General features: G+C 32.6%; 2 protein-coding genes across 4 annotated transcripts in view; both read left to right on the top strand.

Moving 5' to 3' along the window:
* Positions 1–14,237, top strand: part of LOC107463995 (F-box/kelch-repeat protein At3g23880-like) — a 43,001-nt gene that overhangs the window by 11,172 nt on the left and 17,592 nt on the right. The window contains exon 1 of one of the 3 annotated variants that reach the window (XM_052253881.1): positions 9,359–9,544. The exons of the other annotated variants lie outside the window; for them this stretch is intronic. Within the exon in view, the coding sequence (XP_052109841.1) occupies positions 9,384–9,544 (161 nt within the window). The 5' untranslated portion in view covers positions 9,359–9,383. Of the gene's footprint in view, positions 1–9,358; positions 9,545–14,237 lie in introns of those variants that run through there. 3 annotated transcript variants of the gene reach the window in all.
* Positions 6,817–7,612, top strand: LOC127741453 (uncharacterized). Its single transcript, XM_052253883.1, has 2 exons — positions 6,817–7,185; positions 7,261–7,612. The coding sequence occupies exons 1-2, from the start codon at positions 6,852–6,854 to the stop codon at positions 7,317–7,319; spliced, it is 393 nt and encodes a 130-aa protein (XP_052109843.1). The 5' UTR covers positions 6,817–6,851; the 3' UTR covers positions 7,320–7,612.

Raw genomic sequence — 14,237 nt, 5'->3', positions numbered from 1 at the left:
ATACAGGATAATGGAGAGATTGAACAGGATGTAAATCTTAGGATCCAAGCAGGTTGGTCAAAATGGCAGAGTACATTTGGTTTTATATGCGACAAAAAAGTGTCTTTAAAACTTAAAGGTAAATTCTATTGCATCGCTATAAGACCGGCTATGCTGTATGGTACGGAGTGTTGGGCGGCTAAAGGGGAGCACGAACATAAGTTGAGTGTGGCAGAGATGAAGATGTTGAGATGGATGAGTGGTCATACCCGATTGGATAAAATAAGGAATGAAGATATAAGGGAGAGAGTTGGAGTAGTACCTATTGTGGAAAAGATGGTTGAATCGCGTCTCAGGTGGTTTGGACATGTGAGAAGAAGACCGATAGAACATCCAGTCAGGAGGGTGGATGAGATGGAAGATGGACAAAGGGCGAAAGGCAGAGGAAGACCTAAGAAGACCATCCATGAGGTGGTCAAATGAGATCTACATGTAAACGGTCTCTCTGTAGACATGATACATGACAGAGCACAATGACGTCGTTTGATTCATGTAGCCGACCCCACTTAGTGGGACAAGGCTTTGTTGTTGTTGTTGTATTGAAATAAAAATTACTCGAGTCACCAAATCCTTACTTGAAAAAACATACCAAGTTCACAATTTCGAAAACTGACATTTCAGTTTCTAAGATCCCCACTTGTACGATTATCTTATTCTTAGAAACAAGTAGAGTCATTATAAATGGTCACAAAGCTACACAGTAACCAGACATATTTGATGAAGATAATAAGCTTACTTGGGGGGAAAGAGGTACGTGCATGGTGCTGAGAGCCGTAATTTTTATTATTACAAGACAAGAAATTGATGAACTCATCCATAAGAAACTGAAAATAGATTAAAGCTTTGCTACTGCATTTCTTTTACTTTATTTTTTCTAATTTTTTCTATAAACAAATAATCTTGATGAGACAATACTTGGTACTGCTGCTGCTTTCATTTTAAGTGAAATATTATTTATGGATTACAATATAGGTATGCAGAGCTGAGTTGAAAAATTGAACTCTGAGTTTGCTCATTCCACAATTATACACACCAAAGCCTAATGATAACTGAATGAGACAAGTTATACAAGTTCTACAGTTTTATATTTGTATTGAAAAAATTAGATGAAGGAATTGTTTCGTTACTATCATTATTGAAATTAAAAATTAACTAATATATCAATTCAAAGTCTGATATGTTAGAAAAGGTTGGATAATAAAAAGTTCTTTTTTACCATTTTTTTACTGTCTAAAGTTTAATTAATAATATTTACTTGGATACCCAATAGTAGGCAGCAATTTTACTTCTATTCCTGCTCAAGCTTAATGTTCTAAGTGAGAATTAGTTCTTGAGAGTTGCATGTTATTACTCTTTTGTACTGTGAAAAAGTTGGCAATTAAAGTAGTTTTTTTCTTGATATTCCTTTTTTTAAAGGCCTGATAATCATGCTATGATAATGCAGCTTCTTTGCCATAAGAACACTATGGAGAAAAATCCTTTGCAAGCTGCTACTTTTCCTAAAGGATTTGAGGTCTACAACCATCCATCCTTTAATTTTCTTGACACTTCATTTTTCTGATTCTTGAAAATTATATACTTGATAGCAATCAGCAATAATATGGAGTATAGACACAAATAAAAAAAAGAAGAAGCTTTTTTTAAGCTTTTAGCAAGACATGGGATAAGATACTTTTCCTTTTGATCAATGACTTTGGTCCAATATGCAGAATTGCATTTATGAAATAGCCATGTCCCAGGATGATCCTAAACCACTAAAAATCCCCTAGAAGTATTCTGAGAGCTGAACCACAAACATGGCTGGGCATCAATATTGAACTTTTTTTCATTATCCTATGATACAAATTTATATGTTGCATGAGTTGTCTTTTGGACATACTAAAGACCTTAGGTTTGACAGCAGTTGTATTCACAATCTGTCATTATCTTTTGAACTCTTCTTTCCCTGACTTGGGATATGTCTCATTTGGTTATCATCAGGCTTTGGTCACAGATGTATGTGATAAAACTCTTTACTATACATGTATAACTGCTGAAGTAATTGAGTTCTACCAATTGTTATACGGACTTATGTAGCAAGAGATAGAATTGTTACTAATCCTCTGTGCTAGCCCTTTAGTATTTGCAGGTTTATTTTTATAATTCTGTTTATCAAATTTGAAATATATGCCCATTTATATTTAATTTTAATAAATGTTGTTGAGTTAATAATCTCTATTTTTATTTGTGTATACCCTAAAAAGCACATGCTTCATGACCTGTCATAGTTAGAGAAGAAAAAAATGGCACAAATAACTGAAGTTGGAAGGAGAGGGTCATGCTTTTAAGGTATATCTCTTCGTTTAGAGTTACTACCGGTTTTTACTATATTTATTCCAAATTCAGGTTGTAGCTTATCAATCTTAGTCCATGTTATCTAGGAATTTGTAAGCATAGAAATTTAAATAAAATTCTTAAAAAGAAATATCAAAAGTAATTGCAAAGAGTTTCTTTACTTAATTGTTCTTATTGATGACATGATTGGGGTCATCAATTATTTATTAAAATAACTGTTCTTATGGTTTATTAACATATGATTGTTTACAAAATGCAACCATGGAATATAGGTTATTTACATGACTAAATTTACTGGTAGAAAGGCATAGTTGAACTAAACCTTTTAAAATTAGGACCTTAAGTGATGGTCACAAATTCTTTGATATGAGTTATGTACATGAACGAAGTCTTTGATATGCTTTAATTAATAAAATCATTATTTTATTACTTTTCTACCTTTAAAGTTTGGAATATTATTTCTTTAATTGACATCCACATTATGAATGGCCATACCACTGAATCTGGTTCAGTTCAATCTAACCATTTTTGCTTTATCTCTAATTTTGTTTATTTTATTTATTCTATATAGGAGAGGTTGGCGAAGGAGAATGTTTTGCTTTCAAACACTGTCAGGAAGCTTAGCAAAGATGTCTATAAGGTGTGAATTATTACTATATAATTCTGTCTTTGAATGAATAATTCTTAGTTCCTTGGCTTTATTTAGCAATTTGCCAAGGGGTTTAGGGGATATATCCAATTCTAATTATCTCTCTCTGAATTTTTAGGTCTTTAGATTTTTTGTTTTAACAGTTTTTACTGTAAATGTATTCTTGTTAAACTGTGGGCTTGTGTTCTTATAAACTTCATGCCTTGCTGTTTATGACAACTATCTAAGCATATAGCATACTTGGAAGATTACAACAGGCTAAGGCCTTTGATTTACAGAGGAGCTGATGTGTTTCTTTTGTGTTTTTCTCTCATCAGCAAAGCCAATTATGAGAATGTTTCCAAAAAGGTTTTATTTATGATTTTGAGATTATTAATAATTAGCATCTGTCACATTTCAACAAGTCTTTAAGAAGAATAAAGATTCTTGAATTATTAATTAACAGTGGATGCCTGAGTTGAGACATTATGCTCCAAATGTGTCATTTCCATTTTAACATGATAAATTGTCAACAAGTTAAGCTGAGAGCTGTGATTGTCTGCATTGTTTATGATATTCTTTTCAGCTATGTGAGGTGGTTTCTGAGTTCTCTTTGTCATCTCATTTATTTTTTTACTATTTATTCGCTATAGTTTAGCTATGTTTGTGTATCTGATTTTAATTTTTTTGTATTATTTTCAGATACGAAAGGAGCTGAGTAACTTCCGGTGAAGTATGGACGGCTAAGCAAAGATGGGGAATTCGGAAATAACAATGTTGTTACTGAGGTAACAGTGAGACCATTTGTTAAACATATTGTGAAGATTTCAGTTACTAAGGTGGGTCACAAATATGATGAGAACTGCTACCTTAATTAGAGTTCTCTTCAAACTAAAAACTCAGATCAAAGTTTACCAGTTTGGCTTTTTGCACTTCAATTTTTGGAGCCATCCAAGGCTCTACCAATGAATCAATTCTTTAGTAATATTGTTGTTTTTATTCTTTTTTCTTACATACATAATCACAGAAATCAACCCATCCTTTCTTCTTGCAACCTTTGCATCCAATTCAACCTCTTCTGTCATCAAATCTTATATTTGAAATTTTAAAGAAACCCTTACTTGCTCGAGATGGATAATTTATTTTAAGTTTATTTGGTTGAAATTATGTTTATAAAAAAAAGATTTTTTTTTAAAAAAAAATTCCTTTTATTGTTTTAATATGTTTGAAAAAATTTTAGTAATAAAACTGAAAATAGTAGATAAATTAAAAAAAATATTTTTAAAAAAAACCTAAAAATCATAAAAAAAAGTGGGATTAATTTTTGAATTTTGTTTGGTTATTTAACTCTAGGAATTGGAAATAGTAAAGTTAGTTCAAAGTTTGTGAAGCTAAACCTTTTCGCCATCGTGGCCGCCGCTAACCTCCCTTTAAGGTGTTATGGAGCAGCCACATGATTATTACGAGAAGAAGTGGAAGCCTTTAACAGTCACCATAAACGCCCTGAAACGGCTACTGTCTTCGACGGTAACGCAATCGCAGCCGCTGCCGTTCCTTCCCGATGAACTCATCAGAGAAATCTTGCTGAGGCTTCCGGCGAGATCGCTGCGTCGGTTACGAAGAGTGTGCAGTTCATGGAAAACCCTAATTTCCAGCTCTCAATTCGCCAAAGACCATCTTCAACATTCAACCGCCGCGGATCCAAGTTTGAGTGGGCCACGAGTTGCTTATCATTATCTTTGCCACTACGAATTCGGAGATTTCTCCTTACGCTCCTTGGTCGAGAACCCTTCCAAACCTACTGAAGTCGTTGTCTTCAAGGAGAGACGACACGACGCACTTATTGGCTCTTGCAATGGATTGCTGTGCTTGGTTGATGTTGTTGGCATCAACACCTATGTCAGGTTGTGGAATCCCTGTACTGGATTATTGACAACCCAATATGTGGAACGTGGGAAGTTCTTATCGGTTTTCGGCTTCGGCTATGATCATGTGAATGACAAGTACAAGCTTGTTGTGCTTGTAAATCGCAAGGGGAATCATACACCCAGAATTTATAGATTTTGCCGCAACCCTTCCAACAGAGCCATTCAAGATATCCCATTAAGCAGCATAAAGGGTGATCGTAAAGGGGTATTTGTGCCTGGCACCGCTACTCTTAATTGGGTTTGTCAGCATGACACTCTGGAGTACTTGGTTCTTTCCCTTGACTTGGTGAAGGAGACTTTTAGTGAGTTTTTCCTGCCCTTCAGTGTTCCGGATGATAAAACCTTAATCTTCCCACGGTTATGTGTGCTGAGGAACTGCCTTGCATATTGTTTTAATCATGAGAAAACTCATTGGTTCCTGTGGATCATGAAGGAGTATGGAGTGCCTAAATCTTGGACTAAATTGGCCATCATCCCCGCCCTTCTGTGTCTATCCAATTTTCATTTTCGTCCATTGTATATCTGGGGAAACAATATTCTTGTGGCGGATGCATCAACGATAGTTCTGTATAATTTGGATAATGGTAGCTTTGAATTTCCTGAATTGAAACCTACTCCTTCAATAGCATCGTCCGTCTTTGTTTATCAAGAAAGCTTAGTTTCACCACCATATCCTGGCCTTCCACGTAGCTCTTTCAGTTAATTAAACCCTAACGGACATGCTGTCTTCTGAATGGTTTGATTCTAGTCAACTCCTATGCCTTCTTTATGAGTTTTGACTTTTGAGAATTTATCCTTTCTTATTGCTTTTCTAATTCAGTGATTATTTATCTAGTTTTTTACAAAATTATACTTTCTGTTTTGATTATTGCCAATTTCATATTCACATGCCCAGGCTGGATCTGTAGGAATCACCATCATTTACTAGTGTCCCTTTGCACTTACAGTAAATTTATGCTTGTGATGAAGATCTGATTTTAGATTCAAACCTATTATTTTAGGGTAAAATTAAGGGGAGAGAATGGAATATGTAATTTAATGCGTACCATTTCCTTTTAATTTTGTTTTTTTTTTTATCCAAAACTGGATGCTTTACCCGTTAAACCAGATGAGATATGCTGATAATTGGTGCATGAATGATGCATACCATAGTATTGGCATCTTCAAATTATGGATTCATGGTCATAAATGATTCTTTTATGGCTAAACAAAATCAAAATTAATACATTATTTTTTTCTTGTGATAAATAAATGATTACCAGCTTTCAGTGATCAACATACTAGGCAGTGGGAAAAATGATATATTGATACATTTGTTTTCTCTCTTGGTGGTCCAAGAAATAATATGAACTTCTGTGGTACCGACCTGGTGATATAAGTTATCTGTTATTGATGAGTATTAAAGAATTGGAGCTTAAAACTAATGGAAGAGTTGAAACGAGATTTTAACAAACAAAACCATAAGCCATGTCATAAAGAAAAAGAGCTTTTATATTCTTAATTATCTAGATATCCCTTGTAGTTCTAGACCCTATTTTATGACCAACACTCGCATTTGTCATGTTTTTTGCCAACTCTCATATATTTTTTTTATATTAGCCCTCTAACACTGCTTGGGAATAATTATTTACAAACTTTCATCGACTAACAAACTTAACCAACTCGTCTTGTCAAAGAATAATATGAACTTCTAAGAAATTAACTTGATGACATAAGTTATTTTTTGAAGTGATATATTTTTATGAATATATCACATAGTTTGTTTTCCCCTCCTAATCATAAGAGATATGTATTGTCATTTCAAAATCCTGCAGTTATGTGTGCTGAGGAACTATCTTGCAATTTGAAGTGAACATAGAACTCATTGCTCTGTGTGGTTTATGAAGGAGTATGGAGTGTCTGAATCTTGGACTAAATTTACCATGATCCCACAGTACCTTAGCATACACATTATTCCTCTGTATCTTTGGGAAAATGATGTTCTTCTGGGGACTGCTGCTCCTTATTCAAGAATAATTAGGTATAACTTAAACCATGGCAACTTCAAGTTCCCTGTCATTCATGGCCACAGAGATGACATGATGAAAGTTGCTCCTTTGTCTAAGCACTCGATGGCAGCAAAGCAATTCCATATTTATCATAAAAGCTTGGTTTCACCATCACACTGTGGTCTTCTAAGTAGCACATCTGAAATGCGTTGGATCAAAGTTATCAAAAACCCATGCCTACATCTCTTCCAAGTGAATTCCTCTATTGGTAAAAGGCTTTCCCACGCTCTTTAGTTTCTAGCTATTCTTCCAGTTGAATGATTTATTTATATAGTTTTTTCAGACTTGGTGTGGGGCTGCAAAACTATACTTTCTGTTGACATGATTGTTCCCCATTGCTAAATCACAACGTCACAGCAATTTTTCTGCTTTATTTAGGATATTAAGGAATGACTATCATTTACTGGTGTTCATTTACAATTAGAGTTAATTTTTTCTAGTATCAAGTTCTATTTTTATATGACAAGTTATCATTTTTAGGGTTAAGTTAAGGGAAGAAAGAAAATAGAAACTGTAATATCCCATAATTTAATGACTACAGTTTCATATTATGTTCTTCCATGTTGGTTTTCAACATTTTGGTTTTTGGATTGTTACTGGTTTTGTCCATTGGATAAGAAATAAACAATACATGCATGGTCTATAGTATTAAGAATATTTGAACTTTGGACACAAAATCATCATCAATCAATCTTATACTGGTAAAACCGAAGCAAACCCGTTAATGCAGTTATATTCTTTTTCCTCTTTATTGATTTGTTATGATGAATAATTAATTAGAATCCTTCGTTGAAACATAGTTAGTAGAAGAAAATGATACATTGCTAATGAACTTGAAAGTTCAATGGATAGGCTTGGAATTGGAATCATAACGTTTTTAGTTGTTTTATACTTCGTCAAAATTCTCTTGAACTTTGTTTTAGTTTTCCCCGTTATGGAAGAACTTACATGATATGAAATTACCATGAATGAACATTCACATTATGAACAATGTTAAACATCATAGATAAGCAATTGAGCTTAACACAATAGTTATTACATCTAATTACTAAAATGCTAATGTTGTGGCAACGGCAAAACAGATTTATGTAGAGAAAATAATAAAATACATATTAATTAGGAGAAAGAAAAATATATACTGATACAGGTACTTAACTCGATCACGGTTAGTCCTTCCACTGAGATGGATCTTTTTAATTTTTTTTCAATTGAGGTAGTAAAATATGATTTCTAACCCTTCAATATTTTCTCTTTCGTGCATTCTCTTAGTCCTACTTATAAAATTAATGGTGAGAGATTACACTTTACCTTCTCAAGTAAAAAAAAATTGAGAGGATCCATTCTCATCCCTTCACTAGTCACTCTATACTCTGACATTTTACTTGATTTCAGTCAACTCTTTTGTCGATCAAAACCTTCCATTGATCAAAATCCTTCACATGTAATGGTCTAGCCAACTATCAATAAAAGCACCATTTGTTACAAGTATAAAATTTCAGAAAAACCAGAATTCAAAAGCTAATTATTGAAACAGAAGAATCTAAAACTTTTATCTTAAGTCGCCTCTCTAATGTGGGGCTCGATATGAAAATGTTAAATGAGAGCAATTTTTGTAATTATTGAATGTTATACATTTATTCTTAAGTAGACTCATCAATAACAGATGAGATTGGAATTTATCTTCAAAAGAAAATACTGTATGTTATTTTTTTTGTTTATTCTTAGTTTCTTACTGAAATGGTAACAGCGGTCATGTTGACAAAAGGTATTCAACATTGAGCAATGCCACATAACCATATACATATGGGGACTTGGGGAGAATATATACATTTATTAAATATTATTCGTTATTCATGAAGATTAAAACACCAGTTTTTCATAGGCATATCACATAACTGAGTTTTTTTTTTTTCTCTTTTTGGTGTCCTCATAACTGAAGAGCTTAAAAGAAAGAAAAAGGTAAGTGTTCAAACAAGATTATTAATAATAAGTAACTGTGTAGATTAAGTCTCAAATAACAAAATTTTTATATGCCTTAATTATCCGGATAATAGTTAATTTTTCTAATATAAGTTAAGTTCCTTGTATAAATTTTTTAGTTTTCTTATAAAAAAGTGGGTGGATAATTGGGAGCTCAAAATTCGAATAAAGCTGAAATTTCGGGTTTGGAAAAATATTTAATTATTTTTTTATTTTATTTTGAGAAAAAAAATCCTAAAAACTCAAGAGTCAAGTCTTTTACGTTAAAAAAAAATAGCGGATTAATTTTTGAATTTTGTTTGGTTATTTAACTCTTTTTAAAACGGAAAAAGAAATAGGAATTGGAAACAGTCAAGTAGAAACTATACTATAGTGCAGTCGGGAAGTTCAAAGTTTGTGAAGCTAAACCTTTTCGCGGTCGTTGTTATGGAGCAGCCACATGATTATTACGAGATGAAGAGGAAGCCTTTAACAGTCACCATAAACGCCTCAAAACGGCTGCTGTCTTCGACGGGAATGCAATCTCAGCCGCTGCCGTATCTTCCGGATGAACTCATCAGAGAAATTTTGCTGAGGCTTCCAGCAAGGTCACTGGTTCGGTTACGGAAAGTGTGTACTTCATGGAAAACCCTAATTTCCAGCTCCCAATTCGCCAAAGACCATCTTCAACATTTAACCGCCGCGGATCCAAGTTTGAGTGGGCCACGAGTTGCTTATCATCATAGTTGCAGCTACGGATTCGGAGATTGCTCCTTACGCTCCTTGATCGAGAACCCTTCCAAACCTACGGAAGTCGTTTTCTTCGAGGAGAGACGCAACCAGATAGTTATTGGCTCTTGCAATGGATTGCTGTGCGTGCTGTTTGATGTTGGTGGCATCAACACCTATTTCAGGTTGTGGAATCCCTGTATTGGATTATTGACAACCCCATCGGTAGAATGTGGGGATTTCTTATCGGATCGCGGCTTCGGCTATGATCATGTGAATGACAAGTACAAGCTTGTTGTGATTGTAATTCACATGGGGGAATATATAACTAGAATTTATACATTTTGCAGCAACCCTTCCAACAGAGCCATTCAAGGTATCCCATTTAGCAGCATAAAGGGTGATGGTAAAGGGGTATTTGTTCCTGGCACCGCCACTCTTAATTGGATTCGTAGCCATGCCATCCTGGGTTGCTTGGTTTTTTCCCTTGACTTGGTGAAGGAGACTTTTAGTGAGTTTTCCCTGCCCTTCAGTGATCCGCATGGTAAAATCTTCTTCTTCCCACGGTTATGTGTGCTGAGGAACTGCCTTTCATATTGTTTTAATCATGAGAAAACTCATTGGTTCGTGTGGATCATGATGGAGTATGGAGTGCCTGAATCTTGGACTAAATTGGCCATCATCCCCTGCGTTCCGCGTCTATCTGATTATCATTTACGTCCATTGTATATCTGGGGAAACAATATTCTTGTGGCGGTTGCATCAACTTCAAGGATAGTTCTCTATAATTTGGATAATGGTAGCTTTGAATTTCCTGTATTGAAACCTACTTCAATAGGATTGTCCGTCTTTATTTATCACGAAAGCTTAGTTTCACCGCCATATCCTGAGCTTCCAAGTAGCTCATCCCAAATTCAGTTAATCAAACCCTAACGGACAAGCTGTCTTCTGAATAATGGTTTGTTCTTATTGCTTTTCTAATTTAGTGATTATTTATCTAGTTTTTTATAAAATTATACTACCTGTTATGATTATTGCCAATTTCATATTCACAAGCCCTGACTGGATTTATAGGATTAACGCATGTCTACAACCTCTTCCAAGTGAATTCCTCTATTGGTAAAGGCTTCCCCCCGCTATTTAGTTTCTAGCTATTCTTCTAGTTGAATGATTTATTTATATAGTTTTTCAGACTTGGTGTAGGGCTGCAAAACTATACTTTCTGCTGACATGATTGTTCCCCATTGCTAAATCACAATTTCACAGCAATTTTTCTGCTTTGTTTAGGATATTAATGAATGACTATCATTTATTGGTGTTCTTTTACAGTTAGAGTTAATTTTTTCTAGTATCAAGTTCTATTTTTGAATGACAAGTTATCATTTTTAGGATTAAGGGAAGAAAGGAAACAGAAACTGTAATATCCCATAATTTAAGGGTTAACCACAAAAAATGCTCCTAAATTATTCAAATGCTGATAAAAATACACTTGAATTTTACTATCGATAAAAATGCTTTCAAATAATTTAAAAACACAACAATACCCAACAGTAAATATATATTTTCAAAAAATATCTTAGAGATTGAATTTTGATGCAATTTTTTCAAGTATGATTATAAAAAAATATATTATTATACATAAAATTTAGTGATTTTTTGTTAAGTATATCATTTTTTTATAATTATTTTTGTTAACAATTAATAATACTTTTAAAAAATCACAAAATAATATATACTTAACAAAAAATCAGCAAATTTTAAGAATAATATCTCATTTTTCTAATTATGTTTACAAAAAAATTGTATCAAAATTCAATCTCTAATGTATTTCTCAAAAGAATATATTAGAGATTGAGTTTTGATACAATTTTTTGCTAGCATAATTAAAAAAATGAGATATCAGTATCCTTAAAATCTAATAATTTTTCGTTGAGTATATATATTTTTTGTAATTTTTTTGTTAACAACTAATAATGCTTTTAAAAAATCACAAAAAATATATATTTAAAAAAAATTATCAAATTTTAAGAATAATAATATCTCATTTTTTTAATTATTCTTGTAAAAAATTACATTAAAATTCAATTTTTAAGGCATTTTTTGAAAATATATATTTACTGTTGGATATTATTGTTATGTTTTTAAATTATTTAAAGGTATTTTTGACGATAGTAAAATTCGAGTATATTTCTGTCGGCGTTTTAATAATTCAGGGGCGTTTTTAGTTGTTAATGACAAAAGTTTCATATTATGTTCTTCGATGTTGGTTTTCAACATTTTGGTTTTTGGATTGTTACCAAGAACTGGTTTTGTCCATTGGATAAGAAATAAGCAATACATGTATGATCTATAGTATTAAGATATTTGAATTTGGGCACAAAATCATCATCAATCAATCTTATATTGGTAAAACCGAAGCAAACCCATTAATGCAGTTATATTCTTTTTCCCTTGTTATGATGAATAATTAACTAGAATCCTTCGTAGAATCAACATACTTAGTTAGTAGAAGAAAATAATACATTGCTAATGAGCTTGAAAGTTCAATGGATAGACTTGGAATCGGAATCTTAATGTTTTAGTTGTTTTGTACTTCGTCAAAATTCTCTTGAATATTAAGGATCCGTTTGAAAAATTTTAGAAGTAACTTTTTTTAATTTTTGACTTATGAAAAGTAGTAGTATTAATGTTTGGTGCAATTTTTAAAACCAAATTGCAACTTTCTAAGAAGCTATTTAGGAATTTATAGAGAAGTTAAAAAAAATGACTTCTCTCATAATACTTCTACTTTTCATCACATTTCTATAAAATAAGCACTTTTAGAGTTAAAAATTCAAACACAAAATAACTTATTTATAAGTTACTTTAACAGAGTTATTTATTGTTTAAGTTATTTTATCAAAAAGAGCTTAATTAAATTGATTACGCAAATTAGGCCTTAGTTTTTCCGTTATAGAAGAACTTACATGATATGAAATTACCATGAATGAACATTCACATTATGAACAATGTTAAACAACTTAACCACATAAAAGATACATCATAGATTAGCAATTGAACTTAACACTATAGTTATTACATCTAGTTACTAAAAAGCTAATGTGGCAATGGCAAAACAGATTTACTTAGAGAAAATAGTAAAATACATATTAATTAGGAGAAAGGAAAATGTATAATGATACACTATATTTGGCGGTGTTTAACTCGATCATGGTTAGTCTCTCTATGGGAGTGGATCTTCTCAATTTTTTTTTTCAATTGAGAGAGTAAAGTATGATTTCTAAATTCTAATCCTTTGATACTTTTTCTTTTATGTCTTCTCTTAATTCTATTTATAAAATTATTGGTGAATGGTTACATTTTACCTCCTCAAGTTAAAAAAAAAATTGAGAAAATCCATTTCGTCTCTTCACTAATCACTCTACACTCTGACATTTTACTTTATCACAGTTAAACTCTTTTATCGATCAAAACCTTCTATTAATCAAAATCCTTCACATGTAATCGTCTAGCCAACTATTAATAAAGTATAAAACCTCAAAAGAACTAGAATTCAAAACCTAGCTATTGAAACAAAAAGAGTCTAAAACTTTTATCTTAAGTCGCCTCCCTAATGTGGGGTTCGATATGGAAAAGTTAAATGAGAGCAATTTCTGTAATTATTGGAAGGTACACATTTACTCTTAAGTTTGAATTGATCAATAATAGGTGAGATTGGAGTTTATGTTCAAGAGAAAATACTGTTTGTTATTTTTTTTTGTTTATTCTTAGTTTCTTACTGAAATGGTAGCGGTCATGTTGACAAAAGGTAAAGTAATGCCACATAACCATATAAATACTGGGAGAATATATACATTCATTAAATATTATTCGTTATTCATGAAGATTAAAACAACAGTTTTTCATAGGTATATCACATAACTTTTTTTTTCTTTTTTGGTGTCATCATAACTGAAGAGCTTAAAAGAAAGAAAAAGGTAAGAGTTTAAACAAGATTATTAACAGTAAGTCACTGTGTAGATTAAGACTCATATAACAAAATTCTTATATGCCTTAATTATCCGGATAATAGTTAATTTTTGGGTTAAGTATGATTTTGGTTCCTAACGTAGGGGTTGAAATTTTTTTTCGTTCCTCGCGTTTTTTTCGCTCCAAAATGGTCCCCAAAGTTTGAGTTTTTTTTAAAATGATCTTTCGGACCAAATTGCCCATATCCCTTCTTCTCCAAAATCATGCCACCACTACCACCACCAGAACCAGAATCACCACCCCCCACCCACTGTCACTCCATCACCATCTCCATCACACCAACCAAAACTCAGAAAATCAACATTATCATCGTCATTCTCATCAGAATTCAGATCCATAACTCAGATCCAGATTCAAACTCAGACAAACAAAAACTCAACTCAGAAAATCATCATAAAAAATTCAGAACTCAACTCAGATAAACAGATCCAGAAATTTCACAAAAAAAATTCAATTAACAGAATTCACGGAAGAAGAAGAAGAAGCGGCGGGCGGCGGTGGATGCGGCGGCGGGAAGAAGAAGAAGAAAAAGAAAAAGTGGGG

This window comes from Arachis duranensis, chromosome 9 (assembly GCF_000817695.3).
Source record: "Arachis duranensis cultivar V14167 chromosome 9, aradu.V14167.gnm2.J7QH, whole genome shotgun sequence".
NCBI classification, from domain to species: domain Eukaryota; kingdom Viridiplantae; phylum Streptophyta; class Magnoliopsida; order Fabales; family Fabaceae; genus Arachis; species Arachis duranensis.
This window is presented reverse-complemented; position numbering and strand designations above follow the sequence as displayed.